Source organism: Larus michahellis, chromosome 4 (genome assembly GCF_964199755.1).
Source record: "Larus michahellis chromosome 4, bLarMic1.1, whole genome shotgun sequence".
Lineage (NCBI taxonomy): Eukaryota > Metazoa > Chordata > Aves > Charadriiformes > Laridae > Larus > Larus michahellis.
In genome coordinates this window covers 2,867,392-2,884,394 of record NC_133899.1, presented here as the reverse complement: position 1 = coordinate 2,884,394, position 17,003 = coordinate 2,867,392, and the positions used below count along the sequence as shown (strand labels likewise).

At 48.3% G+C, this 17,003-nt stretch overlaps 1 protein-coding gene across 1 annotated transcript; it reads left to right on the top strand.

Annotated features, from left to right (window-relative positions):
* The first annotated feature begins 3,357 nt into the window (after nt 1–3,357).
* MAP1LC3B (microtubule associated protein 1 light chain 3 beta) lies at nt 3,358–13,135 on the top strand. The gene is made up of 4 exons (XM_074582752.1): nt 3,358–3,678; nt 6,489–6,544; nt 9,018–9,124; nt 11,196–13,135. The coding sequence occupies exons 1-4, from the start codon at nt 3,639–3,641 to the stop codon at nt 11,368–11,370; spliced, it is 378 nt and encodes a 125-aa protein (XP_074438853.1). The 5' UTR covers nt 3,358–3,638; the 3' UTR covers nt 11,371–13,135.
* Nucleotides 13,136–17,003: the final 3,868 nt, after the last annotated feature.

Below are 17,003 nucleotides of genomic sequence, written 5' to 3'. Positions count from 1 at the left end.
TCTTAAGACAAATTTTAGACTAAAACTTCCCAGAAGAGTTATTTTAAGTCATTGCAATCAATTCACTATAATCTGATTCTACCTGCAAGTCTCCAATAACGGCTGCCCACTGTATTAAAAAAAATCAAGGCCCACACTGATCTTGAGCTGAGCTAGATCAATAACAACAATTCATGATAAAATAACTGAGGGAAGGTATTTTGATTCAGGTTTAAATGCAAGTTACTCTCAGCACCGTGTCCTTCCTTTTATTTTATGGGGATTTTCTCTCTGTGTTTCTGGTGAATTTAATACTGCTGACAGCTGCTGAGCTAATAGCCCTAGACGCTAAAGTGCTGTCTTCCAGCAAGAGTGTAGCGCTGCAGAGGAATAGCTTTGTCTATACACTGTAAAAAGCCTTTTCAGTACTGTTGTACCAGAGAAATGAGAGGATGGTTTATAATTCTGATCGTGAAATACACTCGCTTTGTTGCGAGGCAGCTCATATGGAAAAGATAGGAAAAGTGGGAGTTTTTCCCCAGGGAAATGCTGTAAATACCAGCTAGGGTTCAGAGTCACCATTCATACTGGCTTTCTAACAAAAAAACCCACCAAACCCAACCTTCTGTAAGACACAACAGTTGGGAAAGCCTGGCTTTTCTTTACTTTAGACTTAGATTTAGCATACCCTGGTGTACAGGGTGCAGACACAAGGATCCGAGCTGCAATCCAAACCCAGCTTGTGCTCTAACCTGCTTTGTAAATTTGGGCAAATCCCATCTGTTTTGCTTCGTGAAAAACTAGGGCTGACAGGTATTGTAAGAGATTATTTACCCCATCCTTTTCCTTAAGGAAAAAACAATTCTCCCTAAATCAGAACAGATGTTTTACTAATTTCTTGTTAAATAAAAATATCCAATGGTGACTATTCCACTGCTTTTCTAGGCAATTTGTTGCGGTGCTTACCCTTAACCCGACGTCTAATTTCTATCGCCTTTTCCAAGATGTAAGCTCATTATTTCTTGTCCTAGACTCACTGCATGCAGAGAAAAGCTAATTCCCTCCTGCTCTGCAGCAACCTTTTGCATATTTGAAGATGATATAATGGCTCCTTTCAGTTACGTCTTCTCTTCTTCAGACTAAATGCTTTGTAAAGTGTTCTAAGACTAGAATGAAAATGCTCTGCAGGCTAGATTTTTAAAGGGCTCTGTTCCAGTGTAGTCACCAAGTTTGAAGTGAAAGCATTTTCAAAAGCAGCATTTTCTCACCAGGGATAGAGAATCGCGCTTAGGCAGAGCTGGTCCCAAAGGCTATGTCCATGCTGTCATCCCAACTGCGCCTAACACCTTTCGCAAATCCAGACTCACCAACCGTCTGCACTGTCGTCACGCAGACACAGGCGAAGGCTGAGATGAGGAGGGAAAGGTCAAGCGAGTCTCGGTGTGGATCTAAGTTTTCCTTCTCACAGTCTCTGCAGATTATTCATGAGCGGAACATGCGATAGCCCAGCCTGTCAGCAGATACTCTGATTGTGGCTCTCCCTAAGCACCATATGGATGCTTTCAGCCCTGCTAACAGTTGGTAGCGTGGATGAAAACCACATGACATGCAGTGCTCCGTATTGCCGGCCCTGCCACGGGGACTGACCTGTACACCCCAAAAACGACGCTATATATTTTCACTGGGGTTTGTCCTCCTGCCCACAGCCACACAGCCTGTGGCAGCCCTTGAAGTACAACTCTGAAAGTGGCAGGATTTCCTCATCCCAAAAAATGGTTTTTAAAAGGCAGACATTTAAATAAGAAAGAAGTCTGTTGAAACAGAAATTTGGGATTTGCTAGTTTAAGTTTCAGATGTATCAGCCTTCAGATGATCACCCACTACGTCTCACCTGCCGTCCCTGGACAGTGATGTGATGGGTAGAGCATTCACAGACCTTAGGGCTGTTTTTCTTTCCTTGGTTAGTCACATCTTTAATGGTCACATCCTATAATTATACCGCCACCGGAACTGTATGACCCTGAATCACAAAATTAGGTAACGAACCCTCATTCCAGCATGTGAGCGCAGCATCACTCTAACTTCAATGCATCGTTCCACCCCAAAAAATGTAAAAACCCTGATAATCTCTAAGTTGGTTAGAAAATGGTCCTTCTCCTTCTGCTCGTAAGGACACCACTGACTGCAACTCCCCGCGCCCTCAGCCACTGGACTGTACAGCGAGATTGTGTAGCCCTAATTGCTGCAAAACCGTTCCTATATTTCAAAACATGGTGCCAGGAACATATGTGAGAGAAGGAGAAAGAAAGGCAGCTGAAAGTCCACAGCCAACAGCTTGTGTCAGAAAGCTGCTGAAGGAGGAAACAGTTGGGCATTTTTGATCGCGACACGGTATCTGCAGGATGAACGCGAGCAAACTTGGCTTGTGACTGGAATTGTGTTTGCGAGCTAATCAATTCCTGACAAACCGCACGAGCCCGGGTGATGGGCTTCAAAGTGAATTGGAAAACCTGCCCCTGAAATGGTGTTCCCCGAAAGTATACTTTGCCACGGCCTCCTCATACTTTTGTCTGTCTGTGCTGAAGGCAAAGTGAAGGCAAATCGCCAAACTTGCACCTCTGCATGGAGGCAGAGTCGCTCAAGAGCACATGTTGAAGGGGGACATGGTGGGCCACTCCGAGGTGGCTGGGTGTTGCTGAGACGGAATGTGGCAGGGCTCTCTGAGGCGGCCATGGCTGTGTGTCGCTGAGAGGGGACACGTTGGGGTGCTCTGAGGCAGCCATGGCTGCGTGTTGCTGAGGGGGAAAATGGCTGGGCTCTCCGAGATGGCCATGGCTGTGTGTCGCTGAGAGGGGACACGTTGGGGTGCTCTGAGGCAGCCATGGCTGTGTGTCGCCGAGGGTGGACACTAGCAGGGCACTCTGAGGCAGCCAACACCATATATCACTGAGGGGAGGACACTGGCAGGGCTCTCTGAGGCGGCCATGACTGTGTTGTTGAAGGGCAACATGGCAGGGCTCTCTGAGGTGGTCATCACCACGTATCACTGCGGGGGGACACTGGCAGGGCACACTGAAATGGCCATGCCTGCGTGTTGCTGAGCAGGGGACATGGCAGGGCACTCTGAGGCTGCCATCACCACGTATTGCTGAAGGGGGGACATGGCAGGGCTTTCTGAGGCGGCCATGGCTGTGTGTCACCGAGGGTGGGCACTGGCAGGGCTCTCTGAGGCAGCCGTCACCATGTACTGCTGAGGGTGGACACCGTCACGGCACTCTGAAGTGGCCATAGCTGTGTGTCGCCGAGCGGGGGACATGGCACTGCCCTCTGTGGCAGCCACGGCTGTGTGTCGCTGAGGGGGAGCCACGGCAGGGCTGAGGCGGCCATGGCAGCGTGTCGCCGGGGAGGCGCACGGCAGGGCACTGAGGCGGCCACAGCCGTGTCCCCCGCGGGACGAGGCGGCCGGTGGCGGAGGGGCAGTGGGATACCCGTCCCGTCCCGCCCCGCCGCCGCGGCGGTGCCCGCCCCGCCGTGACGCGCGGCGTCAGCTGACGGCGGAGCCGCCGGTGGTGGCGGGGGGCGGGCGCCGGCACTCGCAGTTGTCCGCCGCCGCCGCGCAGAGCCGCCGCCGGGCCTGAGGCCGAGCCGTCGCCGCCGCCATGCCCTCGGAGAAGAGCTTCAAGCAGCGCCGCACCTTCGGTGAGCTCCCCGGGAAGGGGCGCGGCGGGGCAGGGTCGCTGACAGGTCCCCGCCGGCCGCCCTGGCCCCCTCCGGGCCTCGTCGGTCGGCGGGCGGGCCGCGGCCGGGGGGGGCCGGCGGTGGCTGCCCTCGCTGTGTTGGGGGGTGGAAATCGGTGAGGCGGGGAGGGGATAGAGCTTGTTAGGAGCGGCGGAGATCGCCGGGGCGGCTCCTGCTGGCAGCGGGGGTCCGCGGCCGGAGCGGGCCCGGCCGCCCTGCCCCGGTCCGCGGGGCCGCCGAGGGCTGGGCGGGTGTCCCCGGCCGCTGTCGCCGCCTGCTCGGGGCTGGAATGGAAACAAACCCCGGCCCGGCCTCCGCTGCCCTGCGCGGCCGCGGGACTCGTTCTGCCCCGACAAGGCGGGCCGAGCCGCTCCGCTGTGGGGACAGAGCCTGGAAGTTTGGGGCAGGGTCTTCTTTGGGTGTCCGAGGGTGGAGGTGGGTGGCAAGTGGGTGCCCCGGGGCGATCCCAGCGCTGCGTTGGGAGAGGGGCCTTGGGGTGGGGAGATCGGCTCTCCACATCGTCCATTATCGGCCGCAGAATTCCCAGGAGCCTGGAAACAACACTGCGCGTTGTGTGCCAGGAGCTGGGCCTGCCCTTCCCTACCGACCCGTCTGCTCAGTGTTCGGCTTCGTCCCCGCTATTGACAGCAGAATTAAGCTCCACTTGCTGTTTGGTACTTGGCGCGGTGTGAGGAATTCTCTGCCCGGGGAGTTGCGAGTGGTCTGGGATGTATGCCTCCTGCCTCCGTTTAGTTGTTGAAAACTAGCAAAGGCATCGAAAAGAGCTGTGTAATGACGGCTAGGGAAATGAGATTAGTCCCTTTCTAGAAGGAACAGCCTTGATAGAGCAGTGCCAACAATTCTTTCTGTGCTTAGGATGGGACCAAAGCAATCAAAGAGCTCAGTATCTGTTCATGTGTGTCAGTGAGGTAGGCTGAAATGCTCTGAGGCTAACAAGAACTGGCAGCGTAACCTATTTCTGCGTGAACTATAAAATCCCGTACGTAAAATGGAATCGGTGGAAGTAATTGATCCAGATTTTCTTTTCCTTCTGCCTTTGGGTTAAAGTCAAGCTGCTTAAGAGAGCTTTCTGGTGTGCCCACCCTTGTCTTGGCTGTTCTGTTAAACATAAGCTGTTCTATGCATTGAAGCGGGGAGAATTTTGATCTAATGGAGTCTGTGTTTAAGCTGCCCCTTTTCTTGGAGTCTTCCAAAACTGTTGTTGACCCCGTCGCCTGTCAGCAGCCTCTGTTGCAGGTATTAAGTTCAGCTAGGATGGCAGCCAAGCAGTTGCCACTGCAACTAATGTCGTCAGAGAACAGTGTTTATCTGTGGCTGACTGAAGCCTGATTTTGAACATGCCATACACAATAATCTCAATGATTTGTCCGGTTTATGTCCCTTCCACTCCAGGGAGTTCTGCTGAATAACATTGCCGCTAACAAACCTGTTTCAGCTGAAAAGTTGGTCAAACCTCTCTGTGGTTGCTGGGTTGACGATTGGTCTCATTCCCTCCCCATTTCTCTTGTGTTTCTGGTTAATCTTAAAAAGTATTTTAATTAGCTAGTATCTCTGCCCTTGAAGTGTTAATGCTGGTCTGTAAGAGCGTGGCTTGGGCTGTGAGATGTGAAGCAGGATGGCCTTCAGGTTCTTGGTCAGGTGGAGGCTTTGCATATTCCTTGCCTTAGTTCTGCTTGATTCACCTGCTTAAAACCGTGATTCACGTGAGTTGCATTTCCTTACTGGGCTCTTAAAAAGGCGCAGAGATGTATTTCATGCACACAGACTTAATATGGACTAATGGAGAGCTGAGTGATGTTATTGCTGAGTGACGGGACAGGTAGTGTGTCCTGTGCATTAGCATACCAGCAAGGAGTTGGGCTGATGGGTGCTGATCTAAGCTCTTCCTCTCCCGTGAGCAGCACCTCTCTCTGTTAAAGCTGTGATGCAACACTAAATCCTCTCTCTGAGAGGTGTTTATAAGATGGAGATGGCCTGGAAAGCTCCGGCCCGCTGAAAAGAGCTGGAGAGGTTAAAATTGAGTTCACTGAATCTGAAAGTAGGAAGAGTATAAGCAGATGCAACTGCCTCTAAAAGCAACTGTGCCTGTTTACTTTGGCTCAGACGTGTACTTTAGCCTGGTTTATAATATCTGTGCTATTAATATTGATGTCTGAGGAGAGGTGAACTTTGTTCTGAAAACTGGCACAGAGGACGGTGAAATGTCTAGGTACACAAGAACTTACCAACAGCTTCTGCAACAATGGGTGCGGCATAAACAAAATAGAAAACTGTAATTCAGTAATAGTAGAACGCACGGCGTAAGCTGATGCTGCCAGGCTTCGGCTAGGCTTAGGTCTCAGATAATTGTTGACAACTTCCTCTTTTGGGATCTTTAAGAAATAGTACGGAATATTTAGTCGTTAACTTGGGTGGTGTAATTTGATGCCATAAATTTAGGAGATTAAATGTCTGCTTTACAGGGCAGAAAATGAGGTGTGTGGGGAAGAAGCTGTCTCGTTTATCACTTTCTAGGAGTTCCAGGCAGCGTGCATGCAGTACTTGTCACGTTGGCTTAGAGAGCAAAAGTATCATCTGTCAAAGGAGAGGTTTTACTTCTGACAGTGCTGTCCCATCTGAAAACTGTTTTGCCTGAATTTCATTTTGTGGCTTTTACTAACATGCAGTCCCTCTTTTCAGGGGTGGAGAGATAAGGTAATAACAGCATTAACTGTGGATGTTTGAAAAGACTTTTTTTTAATCTCTTGCAGAGCAAAGAGTGGAAGATGTACGACTGATTCGAGATCAGCATCCAACTAAAATACCAGTAAGTCTGGTTCTTTTAACCTCAATTTCCAGTCTCGTGTTCTTTTTAGTAGCTAGAAACCCATAAAAGATCTGTCCTGATGAGACCAAATTAAAATTTGGCTGTTCAGGCTCTTTAAGCTTGGATTTCAGAAACATTCTTGAACTAGTAACCAGCAGTCAGTGTGGTAGAGCAAGGTGCTAGCTGGGGACTGGAGGAAATGGGGTTTCCTGTGTACTGAAGTTGCGTGTTGTAACTTCAAAGAAAACCACACCCCGGCTGAGCTCTGAGATTCTCCTGAGTGTTCTGCTCTTCTCATCTCAGTGTTTTTCTTCTCCAAAAGAAGAGTCTGCAGAGGCTAACCAAGAAGAATAGGCAGTAATGTAAAGACAGTTACGATTTTTATCACCAGTCTGTGCTGAGAAAGACAGAAATGTTTGCCTACTGGGAAATGGGCCTTTGCTTGAGGTCTCCAGAAATGCTGTTTGGCCCTCAAACCCCTCCACCCTGGTGCTGGCCCACCTCAAAGAAGGCATCAGCCCTCACCTTGTCTCTGTACTTTAGCTGGTCAGCTCCAAATGCTGCCTGAATTTTTATTTTCTTTTATTTATGGCATCCTCAAGGTTACAAATGCAAAGCAAAGCATTCTAGGAAGCAAAAGGCGTGGATTGTGATCTATTACTGATGAGTTCTTCGCAACTGGTGGGCTTTTGTGTGACCACAGTAAGCAATAAATACAACTGTCCTTATGGCCATTTGGTGGAACAGGAAAGGTCTCAGGAGATCTTGGGGGGCAGAAATGAGAACTTAATTGGACACCTCAGCCTGTGGTTCTCAGTGATGAGAGCTGGTGATCCCTGGGAATGGAAATTCTTCTGTCAACAAACTGCTTGCAGACTGTCTGCAGTTCCGGTGCAAGTTCATGAACAGAGGCAGTTGTTGCCTCCGTGTCAAATAGAAACTGAAAGATTTTCAGTTTTCCTTTAGCTTTAAACTAGTTCATCTCGAAGCTGCTGCTTGCTGTTTTACTATGCTGTTGGGCATGGGAACAAGTGATGTTTTATAGCAGAGATTTTCTGACTTTTCTGGAATTTGTGGGTTTCCCCAAAAGGCCCTTTCCTAACAAAGCTGGTTCCTGACAGAAGATTGCTTTTTCACCTACCTTTCACAGATCACTTAGCCGTAGTCCCCAAGCTCTGTGGCCACAGATTGAAAGCCATTGATTTATAGCAAAACTCTCATTACTGGCAATAATTCAGAGGTACCTAAGCAAATCGCTGCAGATGCAGTGATGCAAACTCACAACTATGGCAGAGGCCTGCTGGGATCCCTGAAGGCTTGCTGTGGTTGCCTGTCCATGTCCTAGCTTGAGTCATTGCCTCGTTATTATCATTAACAGTTCTGGTTGAGATAAGATGGCAATGTCACGCTAGATGGTGAATTCCTCCTGTCCTGTCAACATCCTTCATTTTTCTGTTGGAAATATTATCTATTGGTTATGATCTACCTTTTTAAAAATAGTAGTGTTTTGGGTTTGGTTTTTTTTTTTCCAGAATGAGCCAGCATTTATTTAAACTGGTGTAAGGAAGTCTTTCTCTGATATAATTAAATTGGCTCAATATCACTTCACCTGTGCAACTTTTGAATATCAACACAGCCAGACCCCGTGAGCATGGAAATGATCCAAGTGAATGGTGTCACGTAGCTACCGTTGATTTAAAAACAACAAAACCCACATGGCTGTGGAAACGGGAGTGCACAAATTCTGAGATCATTTCTTAAAAGCAGGAACTAAATACAGTTGCTGGGCAGGGTGCTACTTAAATTGGCAAATCTGCAATTTCCTTGTGAATTAAGTAGTTACTACATAATAATCTTAACAGAATTACTGGTTCCTAAGTGTGCTGTTTTGAGATTAAGGAGGAGGAAATTGTCTCCTTTGAGGCTTTATACCCTTCAAAAGTAGCTTTCTCTCCTGCATTAGAGTAACCATGGGAGGTGAATGGAATAGCATACTCACCTGGAGGTGTAGTTCTTCGAAAGAGATGGCCTGAAACTGGAGAAATTCTAGTGAAAACTGGTTCAGTTTGCAGACTTCCATAGCAGCCCGAGCCCCTGGTCAGCCACACTAATGCGTTAGAGGGAAATGTGCTTTATCTCTTCTTGAGTTTCCTTGTTGCTGGGTAATTCATTGCTAGATTAAATGATTCCAGCAAGTGAGCTGTTCTCAAACAGCACCGAAGCTGTGGATGTTTGCTGTTAAATGCCTGTTTGTTACCCCTTCCTGCAGTGACTCTTGCAAACGGAACAAAAGGCACGTGAAGATGGTTGTTCCTTTTCAGATTCGAGATACTTCGTTCACAAATGAAGGGAAATGGAGTTTAGCATAAATGCTTGTACTTTGTTATGTGTAAAATGGAGGGGGCAGCTGAGGGCACCAGACGCCGTTTCTGCATTTCACATCTTCTGCTCCTTTCTTTTTGTTTCTTTTTAGGTGATCATTGAAAGGTACAAGGGAGAGAAGCAGCTTCCAGTTTTGGATAAGACCAAGTTCCTGGTGCCAGATCATGTCAACATGAGCGAGCTAATCAAAATTATCAGGTAGTATGCTGTGATTTCAATGTAAGTTGCATCGACCTAAGGCTATAATTCTTTGTTAATTTCCCAGCTGGTCTATGCATTTGGGAACTCTTTAAATGGAAAATTCATCTAATGAGCGCTTGGTGCCATCACTAGGACAAATGCACGAGAAGGTGCTTTTCCTTTGGCTTCGCTGGGAAAAAACTCTGAAAAGAGCTGAGCTGGTAGTCTGCTTTCAAGAGGAATAACTATTTCCCAGAGATGTAGGAGGGAGTCTGGGGCCACGAATCCCTGTCTAACATGGGTGATTCTGGCCCAGGGCTCCAGCGCTTCCTGCTTGGCTATTTTAGGATGCCTTCTTGGTGTTCTGCCTGGGAGTCTCTCTTTGGAGTGCCTGCCTCTTCCCACCCACTGGAGGGGGAGTTTGGGCTCATAGCCAGAGCTCTGAGCTGTTGCTTAGGGTTGATGTTGGCACCCTTTGATCATGAAATGAGGTTTGCCTTAATGACAGTGTTGAAGCCTGAAAAAGACACGTTCAGACCAGTGTCTTTCTTTTTGTCCCAGTTGCTTGCACAGACTGTGGCTTGAGTACTGCTCCGCTCTGGTGCTTGAGCTTTGCTTGCAAGAAAAGGCAAAGGGGAAGTAGCCACGGTGCGGAAGTTGGGTGGTCTAAAATTGTGGTCAGAAATTCTGCTAGAAGTGCATTTCTCCTGGCTTAACGTCAAGAAGGAATATCTCATTAGTAAGAGTTCTCAAGCGGTAAACTTGGAAGTTAGCAGCAAACCAGAGTTTGCTTTTTGTTGGTCACAGTGTAGCAGGAAGCTGGTTCTTAGAGGCCACAAGCTGTAAAAACGGAGAGTTTTCCTGCACGTCCAAACAATTCCCTGCCTCGGAGGCTTGTACAAAAACCGTCTGTTGCAAGCAAATCCCAGCTCTTACTTGAGCAAGAAAGTGAGATAGGATTTTGGAAACAGGAACCACATTGCTCAAGTCTTCCAGAATTTCTCATGAACATTAAAGGCCCTGGGCAAAAAGGTTAACAGCAAGTTGAAGAATTTTCCCCGCCTTTTTCTTTGGCTTCATTGTTAATAGGTGACTTGGTCCCAGCTGGACTTGGTCCTTAGCCAGCTCCTCTTGTGCGTAGCAAAGCCCGTCCGTCCCAACCCTCAGATAGCTGCTGCCTTCTCTCAGCCTGCTCTCTCTGGAGTGAGCAGAGCTTTTTTCCAGCTGCTGCTGCCCCTCAGCAGCGAGCAGAAGCGGCAGGAAGCTCTTCTGATCTGTTCTTTCCTTCTTTCTTTGGTCGCACCTCCACATATCTGAGTGCTTTCTTGGTTTATGAAGTAGTAAGAGAGCTCCTCTCTGCAAACCTGCTTTCCAATAGGCAGTTTAGCAGAAATACCTATTTCCTCCCAACCAGAGCGAGCGATCCAAGGGAAATGCCAAACTTAGAGGTTTACTGTACCACGCAGTCTGTGAAGTCTGTTTCTCTCTGCCTTTCCCATGATGCGTCTCCTGGGAGGGAGGAGAAGAGGGGGCAAAATGCTCCGAACGTTAAACGCAGGCTGTTACAGAGCTGGTGACAAAGGGAGTTTAAAAGGTCCGGGGCCTTCGCCTGGAAGCTCTGCGCGTCCTCCCTCCCCATCTTCACGTGGAGCTCTCAAGGTCAGCTTGGGTTTACGTTTCCAGGGAGAAGCTGTTGAGCGAAGCTGCGAGCCAAAGGTCCCGCAGGCCTTGCGTGTTTGCTGGTTGTACAGGGATGATGCCACTGCCCCGGCACCATCCTGGCAAGGAGTAACTCTTCCTTTTTTCCTTTTCGCTTCAGTTTAACGCCCTTCTGGAGCGTGGCTTTTCCAGTGAAATAAGGCCGCCTCTCAGTAGATGGATTTGACTGGACTTAGTAGAATTTAATATAGCTTTGAGGTGGGAAGCAAATGCCTTCTGCAGTGGTGGGGCTGCTTTGGGTGGGGACATCTTCCCGCTGTCGGTGGTGGACTTTGTTTTGCCATCTGTCCTGTGTTAATGTGAGTGGAAATGCGTAGTCATCACTGTCAAACTCCTTCCCCTCTCCGCTCCCCCAATCTCCCCCCAACAGGCGACGCCTGCAGCTGAACTCCAACCAGGCGTTCTTCCTCCTGGTGAACGGACACAGCATGGTGAGCGTTTCCACACCCATATCCGAGGTGTACGAGAGCGAGAAGGACGAGGATGGCTTCCTGTACATGGTGTACGCCTCTCAGGAGACTTTCGGAGTGCAATCTTCTGTCTAAGACACGCAAGCGGCTTCTAGCCTAGGATTTTGGTTTACCCTTGGCCGTCACCCCCACTCTTCCCCACACACACCCCAGGGAAAGAAACGGATGTCACCTACGCTCTCAGTACCTTAGCATAGTCTTGCTTTAGCAGGTGTCTCATCTTACCTTGCCTTGTTTGTGACTATTAAACAGTACAGACGAGCACCTCCAGCTTTGAAACCTGCTGTAATATCCCACACAGGCACATTTACATTTCTGGACTTGATGAATGGAACCCAATTGTGCATGTGACAATTGCAAATAAAGGGACACTCGATTGACTTTAACAAGCAAACAGGCACCAGGGAGGAGCTAAAGTGTTTCGTGTGACAGTTTTCTGGAAAATCTCCCTATGATTCCTTAAACCTTTTTTTTTTAAAAAAAAAAAAACAAAAAAACACAAATGGGAAGGCTTCTCATGAGAGCAAATATGTTTTAATGTTCCAAGGCGGAGCCTTGTCTTCTGCAGCTCCGTGAGACTCATGTCAGTGCTGCAGTGAGTTAAGGCAAGTGCTTGGGGTGAGCTGGGGGAGTACAACTCTTTTTTTTTTGTTTCTGTTTTTTTGTGGCACCACCAATTCAGGAATGGTGCCAGTTTCTGAAGTACTCATACCAAACACCACAGCTTTATTGTAGTTTTAGGAAGTGTTTAACTGTAAAATACACACCTGGACAGGTAACACTGAAATAAACGCCGGTCTGTTACGAATTTCCAATCCCTGTGCGTTCGGTGAAGCACTGTTGTTCACACGGGCTCGCTTCCAAAAGATGATTCCCCCCAGCCTGGAGGTTTGCCGTTCCCTTGCTGGGAGAAGGCAGCGGAGGGACCCTGCTGCCAGCACTCGGGGCTGTGCCGATGGCTGCAGCCAGCCTGAATCGGGCTAGTGCAATCTGAGACAGGAGCAGCGCCTGTCCGCCCCGTCTCCATCTCCTCGGCAGGGCGGGTGCGCTCAAAGGCCTCCGACGCGAACGGCTTTGTTGTACACACCTCCGTACCACCATCGGACTCGGACACGCCACTGGAATTACCAACCCGCACTGCCTAACCAGTCTCTCGCTTGTTTTGCATGTTACCACCGGGGGTGGGGGGGTGGGGGGGGTCAGGGCAAACCGCTTTTAGAAGCAGCTCAGGTCCAGGAGTGAGTTGCTGTCGAGAGTTGATGAACAAATGCTATTTTATTTTTTTTCCTCCATCACTGAAGTCTCCTGCCACTTGCATGGGGTTTGGAAGATGTCGGTGTCACTACTGTCCTGAGCAGGGAGGCAGCCTGTGCAGAGGAAAGGTATCTCGTAGGACCTGTGTTTTTCCTCTAGAGTCGTTGTCAAGTGAAGTGTAGCAGGATGAGATTACTCTTGTATATTATGTGTCTGTGAACTAACTACATCTGTTACTGGAAGCTAACTTACTATAACGGGGGGAAAAAAGAAGCAATACTACTGCGTCTTGGCACTCTAGCTCAATAAAGGTGTACAATTTGTACCTACCTACACCTCTTTGCATGCATCTCGTTCACAATGCTTACTTCCGATTTTTTTTTTATTGTTCTCTGTGTTTTTACTCCAACGTAAACTTCTAAATGCAGCTTGTTCTATGTTTAGTTTTGTTCGTGTAAGAAATTGTTTAACTCATAACTGACAACCATACTTGTAATTACAACGTGATTGACTGATATTCCTGTACAAATGTTGCTTTTTTAAAATTAATACAGTGCTGATATGGATGGATTACATCCCAACTTAATTACGGCTTGCGTGGTTATTTCTAGACGGCTTTCTTAGATCGAATCTCTGTAGGGAAGGGCACAGAGAGGTCTGTTCCACCTGCTTCAGGACGCACAAGGTGGTGAACCAGCTCCTGCTGACAACGACTAGACGCCTGTACTGAAACCTCTGACGCTGATGGTCATCAACAGCTCGCAGTGGGAGCTCCCACCCTCCACAAGGAGGAATTTTGGCTGTAATGGCCCTGTAAAACGTTCTGCTTTGTAGATGGGAACGGATCGGGGCACACGGATGGCTTTCCACATCCCCGATTTGTTTCTGTTCCTGCTCAACCGACCTCTCAAAGATTCAGAATCCTGGTGCTGCGTCTGCTCCTCCGGAGCGACCCCAGGCACCGGCCACAAAAGGTTTAAGGACACAGCGAGGTGGCCCTTCCTTTTTCTTACCCTCACCGGAGGCTTCCTCTGCAGTCAGCGCAGCCGTCCCCTTCCCCTGCGCGAGGGGCGAGCCGAGGCAGCAGAGCGGTGTCCGGAGGCTGGGCTTCTGCCTTCCTGCGGATCAGGGCGTAAATCCTCCCTGCGCATCTTTCCCATTCCCTGGAAAACCAGGTACCAGCTTTGGTGGGGGGCAGCTGGAGTCCGGCCGCCGCCACCGCCGCGCTCAGTGACAAACAGCAAGTGCTTCCCGAGGCGGGAGCTGAGTCCAGGAGAGGAGAGCGATTGCGAGCGCTGTAATAGATCCGTGATTCACCTGCAGACGGCTGTGGGTGGAGAGACAGCAAAAGTAATAAAGGGAATTAAAACCAAAAATCCCTGGTAACTGCCAAGCTGGAGAAGCCTCCACACACAGATGAAGCCTCCACACACAGATGAAGCCCCTTTAAATTAAAAAAAAAAAAATAAAAATCCAAAGGGATTCTGTTTAACTCTTTATTTTCCATACATTAAATTTACTCAGATAAAAACATTCTAAAAATGTACAATTTTACTTTTAACAAAGTATAATAAAACATAAAAATCCCAATACCAGAATACTTGACATTTACAATTCAAAATCAAATTAGCTGAATATTAAATATTTACAAAACTATTTAAAATATTTATAAAGTTACATGCACAATTTGTAATACTAGAATTGACCGAAGTAAAAGAAATGGCTCAAATGGGAGCAGGAGTTTCCTTCATTCCTAGTGGAAAGTTATGTCCAAGAGAAGCTGTTAATCTGCACTTGAAAACACGCAGGATCTGCTTTCTGCTTCCGTACCAACGCGTTTCTTGCTCACGTAAGAAAAATTTAAGAGAGCAAAGGGGTGGTTCCAAGGGTTTCTCACAGGAGATGGTGGCGGGCGGGGGCACCTCTGCCAGCGAAAGACTTGCGAGCGCTCCGTGGAGTGGATTTCTGTCCGGCTTCGCCCACGTCCATCTCATTGCCGAGGTGTTCTAGCCTACCCCGACTCCACAGCTCCCAGCGTCCGGGACCTCCAATAAACAAACAGGCGGCGAACCCATCGGCGGGGCTTTCAGACCGTGTCATTTGTATTTTGGGGAGGAGCGGTGCTCTGGTCGCTCTGCCCGGTACCACAGATTACCTTCAATTTTTGAGTACCTTCGCCCTGAAGCTTGCCAGCGAGAAATAGCGTGAAACAGAATTTTGGTGGAATGGTAAAGGTCTAGCGTTAGACCGTTCTTTTTGGAAGTCTGGTGTTTAATTTTGCCAAGATTTAATGGCCGTGCTATGAAAAAGTTCCGCGAAAAGTGGAGTGTGACGCGTTATTTTAAGGAAAAGTAAATTTTGCCAAGATTTAATGGCCCTGCTATGAAAAAGTTCCGCAAAAACTGGAGTGTGACGCGTTATTTTAAGGAAAAGTATTGTGGAACTCTCTGATTAATACCTCGCTTGCTACAGTGAGGCTTCCCTCTTCGCTCTCCTGCTGTTTAGCGTCGAGCCTGGCCTATTTATTAATGCTTAATTTGCAGACTGCCAGCGCGAGGAGGAGTTTGCCGGAGATTCCATCCTATTTCGAGTGTTTCCATCGCCAAATGGAAAACAGGTCTGAAACGGCACCGCCCGTCGCTCGCTCCCCCGAGGGACGGCTCATCGCTAACTTCTCCGTGCCCCTGCAGGGAGATGACTTGGGATTCCCTTCCGTCTTACGCTTAAAAATCATTTCTATTCCACAGTGAAATCCATTTTGAGAACTAATTCTTTTTCTACTTTCAGGACAAAGACAGGAATAAATAGCATTCTTTGAAATCTCCATCTTTCAGTGTATAAAAATAGGTTTTAAGAACTGGTTCTTTCAGCCCGTGAAGCTGGAAGTACTATTCTAAAAGAAGCTGCCTTACTTTTCTTGGGGGGGAAAGATGGATTTGTGCCTTTTTAGAAACAGAGTAAGGATTATTTTATGGAACTAAAGTGCTCTGCTCGGACTTACCAGCTTTGGTTGTTCGTGGTACAAAGCGGACGGCGTTCACTAGCAGATCTGGAGCCGCAGCTCGCTCCGATTTAGGGAAGGCGCTGCCATTGCTGCGGGCTCTGCGATCGTTTCTCTCTCGCACTCGTGTTGCTTTAAGGTACTCACGACTTCTGAATTTGAACTTACTCTAAAAACCAGACTTCACCATTTCAAAACGTTACCCTAAAAGTACACATAAGCCACTCGAAGAAACATCAGCCTTAACTTTTACACAAAGGAAACAATCCCAAAGAAAGCTCTGAAGAATGGAATGAAACAGTTTGCTGGACAGAAGTTCAGTTTTACAGTCCTTTCGTTACGGTTTCGACTCTGTGATGAAGATTAGACGAGACTGTGAGCCCAGCTGTGGGCGTTAAAACAAAATGCAACTGGTACAGAAATTATTTTTTTTTTTTTTTTTTGCTGTTGATTTTTGCTCTTTTGAGAGGGTTTTTAACACTTGCACGTGTGTTGAAATACAGTTTGTTTTTTTTTTAAATACAATTCAGTTTTAAAATATTGTTTAAAAAAAGTGAAAAAAAAAAAAAAAAAATTAAAGGTTAAGGTTTGGCTTTCAGCACATGTTCCAGGCCACTGGAGAGACCCTCAAAGCTGTAAATCGTAAACGTCGTCACTGAAAACTGCACGTTTCCTTCAGCGTAATACAGTATGACAGATTGTTCCTACCATTGTCTCAAGCTCATTAAGGCAAAGTAAATTGCATTGTCAGTTTTCATCGCTTTAGTGTTGTGGGTCTGAAGGCTGTTCCTCGGGAGAGGGGTAACGTCCTCCGACGCCGGCAGAGCGCGCAGCCGCCTGTCACCAGGGTGCGCGATACAGCGGCTGGGCTGGGCTGGGCGGGGAACACACAAATCGGATTCGTTTTTTGATTTTTTTTCATTGCATAGGAAGCAAAATTAAATCTATTGTTTTGGGTTTTTGTTTTTGTTTTTGTTTTTTTTTTTTAAGCCAAACGTTAGGCAAATTTAGATTTTGGTTTCCACGGAGCCGAACGCGCTATTGAGCTGCAGATCGCTCCCTGGACCGAGCCTGGCGTCTGGCCATCTCTCTCCGGTGATGCTCCGTTCTCCCGCTTGCCTCCCCGGCGAGGCTGACGCCCGCCCCCCCGCCCGAAGGATGGCCCAGAACATTTCTTTCCTATGACGGTGGGTCCAGGAAGGTCTCGGCTGTCAAAGCTACCGCGTTTCCCCCTCACGCTGCCATTCCTCGGCTAAGGCCCATCTCCTCGGGGAGCTCCGCGCCGCCTCCAAACCTCCTCCTCGGGTACGGCTTCCCTGGCTTCCCAGCCAAGGCCAGCTGCGCCACCACACACACTGCTCCTCCTGGTGTGGTCTAAACCGGTGTAAGAAATACCTCCAAGTGTAAACAAGGCTTCAGACTTTAAAGGTGTCTTCCAAATTACAATATGCAA